This window comes from Durio zibethinus, chromosome 15, assembly GCF_047325235.1.
Source record: "Durio zibethinus cultivar Kanyao isolate XHJ-2024 chromosome 15, ASM4732523v1, whole genome shotgun sequence".
Taxonomy (NCBI): domain Eukaryota; kingdom Viridiplantae; phylum Streptophyta; class Magnoliopsida; order Malvales; family Malvaceae; genus Durio; species Durio zibethinus.
Window position 1 is genome coordinate 9389500 of NC_143176.1, and position 10272 is coordinate 9399771.

Genomic DNA, 10272 nt, shown 5'->3' on the forward strand with positions numbered 1-10272 from the left:
GTCATAGGAGAATTAGGAACGTTTCTAATATTAATTTACTTATCTTGAACATTAATGGTTTCAGATTCATCCTTTCTATCAATTCTTTTTCTTTGACTAGTAAGGTTTGCCAATGTCTCATTTTTACCACTTATTTTTACCTAAATTAGTACCAATAAAAATAGTTTGTAAGTTATCAAAATGAAATAAATGAATCTTATTAGTTTAAACACTAAAAATACTTAAGTTTTACACTAACTATAATTCGGTTCTTTCATTTCTCGAATCTTAAACCTTGGCTCTAATACCATTTTATGTCATACTCTAAAACCAAAATGCAACACGGTTATATTTTCTTGAAGTAAAACCCCAAAGTAACATAAAGCCTTTTTTCTTAATAATTATAAAATTTTTTAATAAACTGATATAGTCTGTTAAGTAAAATTTATATCTTTAATTTAACTAATGATACATCTCTGTATATCCAAATACAAACCATATAAAATACAAAAATATTTCATAAGATCTCATTGGCCAACAATCTCCGACAATTAAGTAATCTTTCTCATTTGATCTTTTAGCTTTTCACAAAACTAAGTAAATTTATCACTTACTCATCTTAAAAAAAAAAGAGTAAAGAAGGAATAAGCAAACTATAACTCAGCAAGTATAGGCTCACATACCTCACCGAATCAAGCATAATTTTCATACATATTATATAGATCATTCAAAACATTCATTAAATTATAATGTCAAAACATTTCCAAAATCATCATTATGTTAAATATTTTGTAGATTATAAATCAATATCAAAATATGTCAATTCATTAGTTATAAATCATAAATCATGATCAAATACATATTTCATACAAATTATGGATTAATTTGTAAAAAAAATCCTCTTAAATCATCACTATCATAAATTGTTATTATCATTCGTTCATCATTAACTATGGTCATTTCTATAACTTGTGATATTGGTTGTATCAATAATTTCATCGTCATGATCATTTTTAACTATTATAACCTATTAGTTAAAGCCTTACGCTAACTACTATAACTCGTTAGCAGGGTTGTATGATCATGTTTATGCTAACTACTATAACTTGTTAGCCAAGGCCATAGAACTAATTATGGTATCAATGATCCCACTTCCTAGAGATGTAAAAACGTAGTTATCATAAAATCGTTCTTTAAATATAAATCATTTTTTCATTTCATTCATAAGCATGATCCATCATGTATATAAAAAACATAAAATAATCAAATGCTTGATCCTATTTTTATACATCAAAAATAATGAAATAAAGCATTCATTCATTTAGAAATATACATATATACATAGACTCAAAAACAAGTAAAGTATGTGAGATTTTATTTATCTTATTTTGATTCCGCCACTTAGTTTTTTTTCCCAAATAATTAATGATCTATTCAAAATAATTTCAAAATAACAGTAATTAATCAACCCATTTGAGACCACTTATACCAAAACAATTAAGTTAAACAAAAATAAACTCAAATAACTAATTCTGATAGCCTACGCTACTTTCACTAAAATGACCATATATCAAGATATCCAACTCAAAATTAAAATCTTTTTAATGCGTTAGAAACTAGACTTGATAAGCTTTCTAACAATATATGGCCCATCTCGTAATTCTTTGTGGATTAATTATAACAATTTTGCAATCCATGTTAGATGCTACTCTTAAACAACTTGTATACCTTCTAATAAAAATTACGTATTTATTCTTAAGAGACTCCAAATTCAATTTTGTTTGTTTCATTGGAAAGTAGACTCAATAAGCTTTTCAAACATATATGACTTAATTTGTAAATTCTTATATAAAAATTAAGAGGAATTTCATAATTCCTCCATGTTACTACTAACAGCTTACACATCTTTAAGTAAATATTAAACTACTCTTTATAGAAAATGCAGAATTGACTTTCGTTTATTTCATTGGAAAGTAAATTCAGCAAGCTTTCCAACTATATATAATAATCATAGCAATATTCAATCCTTTAACACAAAATATAACCTTAATCCATCACTGCAAATACTAGGATTCATACGAAACAAAATTTTTTTTTCTATTCCAATAATTTCTATTTCTTATTTTTACAGCAATAAAATTACATTGCCAACTTTCTCAACATTTAATTAGACCTTAATTAAAGTCTAAATTATTTACCCAAACTAATCTTGAAGAGGGATAATGGAAACCCTAAAATTTTAAGATTTTTTTATTATAAATTACACCTCTAAACTTAATAATCAACACTCTAAAATTGAATAAAATTATTTACTCGCCTCTGACAAACAAATCTCTTTATAGATTTTGTTATTATCCTTCACTTGAAATCCTTCAATTTTCTTTTTTGTATAAGAAATAGAGGAGAAATAGGTCTTTTTTTTTTCGATTAGTCATCGACCGAAACTAGTAGAATATGTTAACCCTATTAAAAAACTTAGATTATTTATTAATAGGTCCTATGCATTTTTTATTTTTTATTAAAAGAGTCTCTTTACTTATAAAAATACATAAAATAATCTCTCTTTTTTTTATGGGTATTAAAATTTTTATTTATTTTAAAAACAAAAAATATTGCCAAATATGTTTTAAAAATTTATTTTTTAAACAGTGTGTTTAAAAAATTTTTAAAAATAAAATCGATATCAAACGAACTTGAACTATTATTGGACAATAAAACGGGTCTTTAGAAGCGCACTTTGTCATGTGTTTGGGCTATAGAGCCCAAACCTTGTAGTTCTGGTACTTAATGTCAACCAAAAAATGTATTTGGGATCAAAATAAAAAAATAAAAAAATAAAAAAAAATTCTTTAAGCCTTATTGCTATACCGACAAAGAAGAAAGAAAAAGAAAAACCCTAGTCGTTGTAGTTGAAAGAGAGAGAGAGGGGTGAGGTTTATATAAATTTATTTATTTATGTTGGCAGCGAAGCTTTCCTCTTCGCTCTTAGCTTTGAAGCCTCGCCAAGTTTTACTTTCTTTCAACCTAACCATGAAAAGCAAGGCTTCGGCTCAGTCCTTGAATCCCCACCAAAAGTCTCTTCTCCTACTCTCCATTGCCCACTTTCTGGAACGCAATTTCTTCTCCAAAACCCTCAAGAAGTTTCTCTTAGAAGCCCAAATCCAGGTATCTTTTTTTCTTTTTCCATCTTCTATTGTATGTTTATTTGAACGTGATTGCTGATTGGTTGTTGGATATTTGAAAACTGATTGAAAGAAATGCAATTTATGATGCCAAATGTAAAAATTGTACATTAGTTTTTGTTACTGAATTATAATGTCTAACGCAGAAGCACAGAAGCAAAGAGTTAACAGTTATTTCTATTTGTCCTCAATATCTCAATATCTTTAGGTAAATCTAATGTTTCTTGGAGAATTTTTTTTTCTCTGTCAAGTTGGGAGCTTGTTCATGAACAATGCATCTTTGTCTGTATCTTTCTATGTGTATTTCTTGAAGCATATAATGCTTTCTCCCGTCAGATGATAAGCTTGTTTTATGCAATACTATATTTTTTGTTTCTTTTTCTGTCTTCATACTGCTTGTGGGTGTTTTTGTGTCCGTCTGTTAATTGCATTTTGAGTTTTCATTCATTCTTCCGTACAATATTTCTGTTCATTGGCTTGACTTCCTATATTAATTTCCTTTTTTTTTTTTTTTTTTTTTTTTGTATTTGTGCAGAAAAATGATTTGATAGGTTCTTCCCTGGATTTGGAAGAAATGTGCTGCAAGTATTTGGCAATGAGGTAGGATTAGAAATTCTTTATTCCTGCTTATTAAGTGGGAGAATCTCTCTCTCTCTCTCAATGTGCATGTTTGAGAGAAAGGATTAAGGTGTAGCTATTGATGCATGTTTTTCACCTTTGCCTTTGCATTTATGTTTTCACTGCATTTTTTATTTAACATGAAACTTATGCACGTAGTGTCATTGAGAACATGCAAATATAAATGTTCAGTGATCTGCATGTGAACAGAAAAGTGCATATTGGACTTCTAATGAGCTTTGGTTTCACATGGTTTATGGTTGGTCTTCTTAAGCTTAGTAATTGTTAAGTTGCATGAGCCTCTTCGGTATACCATTCAATCCTACCAATAACAAAACTTGTAAAATGCCACTTATGGTGGTATGACAGAGCCACAAGTAACTGATGTGATACATGTTTTCTTTAACTTTTTGTCTTTCTTATCCTTATCAGTTCTTATTTTATCATTTATTTTTATCTGTTCTTATTCTCTTTTTTTTTTTTTCAACTTCTGTTATTATGCAGTGATCTTTCTAGCTCAAGTTTAAACAGAGATCAGGTCCAAGGTGTGCTAAACTTAAGAATGTTCTGTTCTATGATGACACTGGTACTACTTTTTGGTGTTGATTCTGATGCTAAAAATGTGAAATTGCAGATATGCAGGTGGATGGCAATCCTAATAGTGATGAGCAAGCTGGCATTGCTTCTGCTGTTGAAACCGCAAGCAAGAAAAAGAAGAAAAGAGGCAATAAGAGTAGAACTGCTACCATAGCTGGTCAATCTGAAGTTGATAAGTCTGCCAACTCTAAGAATAGTGAGGAGCAAGTTTTCCCTGAAGCATCAAAGGCACCTGCTGGTGATATGGGTGGGTTGCAATTGGATGAGTATGCTAAGAAAGAGAAGGAGAAAAAGAAGAAGAAAAGCAAGTTGGATTCTGAATCTCATGTTGATAAAGTAGAATGTTATCCTTCAGAATCATTAGGTGGGGAGTCTGAAAAGAGATCTAAAGATGCAGTATCTACAGAGAGTAATAGAGTGTATGATGCTGGGATAAAAAATGAAACTAAGGATAAGAAAAAAAAGAAAAACAAGCTGACTTCTGATTCTTTAGGTGACAGTATCAACCAACATGGTTCAGAGAACAGGCCACATGCTGCTATTACTTTTAATGCTAGTGACATTTCATTGGAAGACAAGACTTCCAAATCTAGAAAAAAGAAAAAGAAGGATGATACTGAAGATATTGAAAAAGGAAAATCAAGTAACACAGAGTCTAAGCATAGTAAAAACAGTATCTCCAAGGAGGATTCAACAATTACAGAGAGTAAAGGTTCCAAGAAAAGGAAAAGATTGGATCCTGAAGTACATGATTCTCAGCCTGTCGAGGAAAATGCCATTGAAGACTCTAAACGTAGAAAGACAGAGAGTTCAGAAGAGAAATACACAAAGTTAAATTCATTAGCGGGAGCTGACAAGCCTGTCAGTAATGAAAATAATGGAGAAAGTGGTGAGGTGGGTGTCAATGATTTTCAAAAGAAGCCTGCAAAACAGCTTCATGAGCAGGAAAATGAGAACATTGACAAAAATGGAAAGAATTCTGAGCAAAAGGGCTTGAAGAAGCATCAAAATGGTTCAGTTGAGGTAAGTTTATGAGTATCATATTAATTTATGGAACATTAGAAGAATGATGTTAATCAAAGCCAAATTCTGACATCAGTTTGGTTGTTTCTTTCTGTGATTTAAAATAATGCATATTTCATTGACTCTCCTTTATCATTTTGAATCCTAATATATTTTTACATGTGTTGCACATGCTAATCTATATGGAATGCAATTGTTTTTTTTTTTAACAAAACATGCATTTAAGTGTATTATTAAATCACTCCTGAAATCTCTTGGATAATTGAGAGAGCTGTGGTAATACCTTTTTTTTTTTTTTAATCAATGATTCCTATCTTGTTGTGTTTGTAACTAAGTACACTTTATAGGCTTATTCCTTGTAGTGAAATTTGGAGGTTCATGAAAGATGGCTAGTGCTACAATCTTAAAGAGATTTTGCTTTTAAAAAATTGTGCCTGTATGTTGGCATTTTGAATCTGACTAGTTGCTTCATGTTTGAATTTTCTACATTATCAATCTGACTTGTTCTGAAGTTGTCTCTTCCATGTTAAATAATTAATATATTTAGCCAAAGCCTCAATTAACTTTTAAGAATGCTATGCTCCACTTACAGGTGTTTCCAGTCCTTTTTGTTTTTGAGCTGCATTAGTTCTTAGTATTCAATTTTTGTGGTAATTTGAAGGTTGGACATGAGATTTTGATGGTGCATGGTTGTCATTTGCATTCTTTCTTAACCTTATAGCATCATTAGGATGTGTGTTGTTTATTTGATGTTATTGTTATTCTCTCTTAGTCCCTTCTGCTTTGGCTGTTGTTGTTGATGATGAGTGGTGCTTAATCTTGAGAGAGAATTGATATTTGGTTCTTTTGAATGGTTCCTATTATGGAAATACCTTTCCTTTAGGGTGTTAAGGATAATAATTACTGTATTATTTAGTCTTTAAGTCCTAGCAGTTTTAATGTTGGGTTTTGTTCTATTGCAGCCAAAGAAACCATTTCAAAGAGTGAACATCGATGATGTAGTATTTGTTGATAGCAGGCTTGAAGATAATTCGTACTGGGCAAAGGTGTGATCTATTTGCCCCTCTTTGCTTTCCTTTAATGCTCCATATATTTTGCGATTATATGTGTTTTTTTGGTCACTTGCAAAATCTTCACAGGATGGTGCTGAAAATGGATATGGTGCAAAAGCACAAGGAATTCTAGGGCAAGTAAGAGGAAGGTATGTGTATATATGGTCATGCATAATTGTCTGGAGTCATGTATGTATGGTACCAAAACCGTATAATTAGGATCTGCCTGAACTAGGTCTTGATTTAGACATTCATAAGGAGTGGTAACTCATAACTAGCAATATTTGTGAAGCCAAGACTAAGATTATGTTCTGTGTTCACTTGGTAGCCCGAGCCCTAGGTTACCATACTCCTTCCTGATGCCAAAGTAAACTCTATTATTAGTTACCTGGACTCCAGTGTTAGTACGTTACAAGAATTGGCTTGTCATTATTGGTTTGGGGTTGCTGGAGGTTTTATTAACTTTCAGATCAGGACTTGAACTGTCCCAAGTTTGCATATGATTCTTGGATTGATCTCTGAGGCTTAGGCTTTACCTTTACCGCCTTGTAGCCCTTTCCTTATTTTATTTCCATGCTTTAATATTTTCTAAGGTCTGCAATTGTGAGCAATAGTCCCCATGATACTTGTATAAGTTTTTCTAATTTTCTAATTTATTTTAAATTTTACTTAAAAAAAAAAGAAAGATGTACAAGGATTCTCAAGTAAGGACTGCAAATCTAAATTGATTTTGTGTTGTTAATACACCTTCATAGCCTTTAAAAGCTGACTTGACAACTTTCCTGAATCTTAGCATGAATTTAAATTTTCTCAATTTTTTTTAAGTATTTTCCTCCTTAGTTGGCTACATTTCTTATCCAATGCCTTTATGGCAGAAGTTAAGTTAAATTCCTGACTAGAAATATGTTATTGGCATAGTCAGGGGATACTACTTTGACCTCTTGGATTCATAACCTAAACTCTAGATACCAATTGTTTCAATGGACTTTTGTCTTAGGTCAAGAATATAGTGCAATAGAAATGGAAGTGGCTGAATTTTTATGCTGAAAAAATGTACCGACGTAAAGAATTTGACATCTATAATTAATCTAGTAGGGATTGACATTTGCCGTCTTCTCTTGGACTCTTAATGTGTTAAACTCAAGGTGATAAGTGTTTCTTTTGTTAGTGGTAGTTTGTAGTGAAGTTACTGATTTAATCTACATGAGTTCTTGGGTAAAAGGGCAAAGGAGAGTACATTGATGGACTACTGTTGACAGGCTATAGTAATTTGACATTGCTCACAATCTCATTGATTTCTTGTTACCTTAAGATACACTCTGTATTCTTGAATTGTAAGCATACTCTGAAGTATGTTTCTAGATGCTGAATTTATACTATAATGTGCTGCTGAAAATATTTACATTTGCAATGTCGAAAGTCACTTTATTGTGGTCCAAACGTAGTCTAAGACTCTAAGTGCTAATATTTTGTTGGAAATGTCTAATGCACTTGTATCTCATTGTAAACTCAGGGATTTCCGGCATGAGAAGACCAAGAAGAAGCGTGGATCGTACAGAGGTGGACAGATTGATCTGCAGTCTCACTCAGTTAAATTCAATTATTCTGATGATGAGTAACTGGGGACTTTGTGATGCATGATGATTGATGAGCTATTTCTTTTTGCCCTTTTCATGCTTTTGAGGAAATATGGAAATATTAAGCGGATCTCAATGATAATTCTTGTATTCCTCTGTCGACTCTTTCGTATTGTTTTGTCGCAGTTAGTTGTTTCATGCTTAAAGATCTCCTGTTAATTGAGTTACGTATTTATGTTTTGCTTGTTCCATTCACAACGTGCTGTTTCTTTTCTAGTGCAAATTTGCATTTGAATGCAGCCTGCCTGGGGTGTGATGATACATGCAGAATCATCGATTCTTCGTCGTCCAGAATCCGAAAAGAAAGTAAGTTGTTTTATATGCTCTATGGATTTAAATACAATCAGTACCACAAAGTTGAGAAAACTAACTCCGCAATTATAGAAACTACTCCTTGGCCTAACAAAGATTATTGAGTTTGCATATTTTTAGGTGTCCGTTTGATAAATAGTTTTTTTGGATAAATTCTAACAAAATATCAAGAATCAAATTAAAGAGTTTTAAAGAACATTTTGAATTTTGAGAAACAATAAGTGTTTTGACTAAATATCCTTGCAATGGGTTTGGGTTAAAATTGGTCAAAGTTGATCAGATCAGGTTAAAGCATAGGAATTAAAGAGAAAATCCATGAAAATTTGAAACTTTGAATGAAAATAATCTAAATGCCCTAGTTATTTTGGGTCAAATTTAGTCAAATTTAGGTTAATTTTTTAACATTATATCGATTGGGATTATTTAAGCTTAGAAATAATAAAAATTTGATTTGAGATTTCAAAAATCAAAGTTTGACTCTAAAAGCACTATAAAAGTTTAAAAACAAGCTTTAAGGTGTATTTTCGTAAATTTGATCAAAACAATGTTAGATTTTGGGTGTAGGCATAAATTTAAGTTTAGTGATCCCATTATCATTTCTTGGCATAATAAAATTATAGGGTTGACATAAAAGCGAAAAATTTGAAAAGTAAAACAAAAAAGCTTAAATTACTTAATAAGGGTAAAATTATCTTTTTCACATAATAAATTTGAAAAACTTGCAACATAAGAACAAAAGAAATGCAGAGAAAACACCAAATAAATAATCATTTTGGATAAGATCTCATCCAATCGTCCCAATTAAAAGCAAAAAGGTAAAAATGACAAGTTGATATCAACGTTAGGATAAGATCTAATCTAAAACTAGGAAGAAAGAAGACTTTCTTTTAAGTAAATATTCATGAAATGCTAAAAAAAAAAAAAAAACTTTATTTTCAATTTTTTTTAACATAAAAAAGTTCACTTTTCTCCCACCAAAAAAATATATATATTTCACTATCTTCATCTCCCAAAAAGAAAATTAGATGACAAACACCTTGCCTACACTAGCAACAATAATTAGAATGAATGCTAGTGCAGAAGTTTAGCTTATTAGAATACAGATATGGGAATATCCAATGCATTGTACAAATGTTGAAGATGACGTGGATAGCTAGCTAAGGTATTATGATATCATTTAGTATATCAAATATTAGAGATACTTAGAGTATGCATCAGAGAATGATAAAAGAATCTTGAGAATATTGTCGATGAGGTTCATTTTTATAAGGCAACTTTTTATAAAAGGAGTTGGAATAAGATATTATTAAAATGTGTAAATGCTATAGAAGCAAACATGATGCTTGAAGAATTGTATGAGAGAATATATGGGAGGCATGCAAATGGACACATTTTAGCCAGACAAGTGATAAGGGTAGGATATTATTGATTGCCATTGGAAAGCGATTCTATCAACTATGCAAGAAATTGCAATAAGTGTTAGATTTATGTAAATAAGATCATGCCTCTCCAATTCCCATATATGTTCTAGCACTTCTATAGTTGTTTTCTATGTAAGGAATGGATGTGATTGGACCTATTACCTTAAAGGCTTGATGTACACCGATTGATTCTTGTGGTTATCGATTACTTCACATGATGGGTAGAAGTGCCCTCTTATGTTAGTGTTACACGATAATTGTATACAGATTCATAAAAAAAAAAGAGATAATATGTCGATATGGATTTTTGAAAAAGATCATCATTGATAATGCTAGCAACTTGAACAATAAAACGATTAGAGAAATGCGTATATAGTTCAAAATAAAACAGAACAATTCAACGCCGTATCATCTGAAGATAGATGGTGCAGTAAAGATTGCTAACAAAAAC

General features: G+C 30.9%; 1 protein-coding gene across 1 annotated transcript; it reads left to right on the top strand.

The window, feature by feature from the left end:
• Nucleotides 1–2799: 2799 nt before the first annotated feature.
• Nucleotides 2800–8279, top strand: LOC111301769 (nucleolar/coiled-body phosphoprotein). Its single transcript, XM_022897708.2, has 7 exons — nt 2800–3144; nt 3697–3761; nt 4284–4324; nt 4414–5399; nt 6362–6445; nt 6539–6600; nt 7965–8279. The coding sequence occupies exons 1-7, from the start codon at nt 2935–2937 to the stop codon at nt 8068–8070; spliced, it is 1554 nt and encodes a 517-aa protein (XP_022753443.2). The 5' UTR covers nt 2800–2934; the 3' UTR covers nt 8071–8279.
• The last annotated feature ends 1993 nt before the right edge of the window (nt 8280–10272 follow it).

Coding starts and splice junctions, on each gene's coding strand:
- LOC111301769 (XM_022897708.2), top strand. CDS start 2,935: ATGTTGGCAGCGAAGCTTTCCTCTTCGCTCTTAGCTTTGAAGCCTCGC. Junction 3,145..3,696: donor TCTTAGAAGCCCAAATCCAG/GTATCTTTTTTT, acceptor GTATTTGTGCAG/AAAAATGATTTGATAGGTTC. Junction 4,325..4,413: donor AAACAGAGATCAGGTCCAAG/GTGTGCTAAACT, acceptor GTGAAATTGCAG/ATATGCAGGTGGATGGCAAT.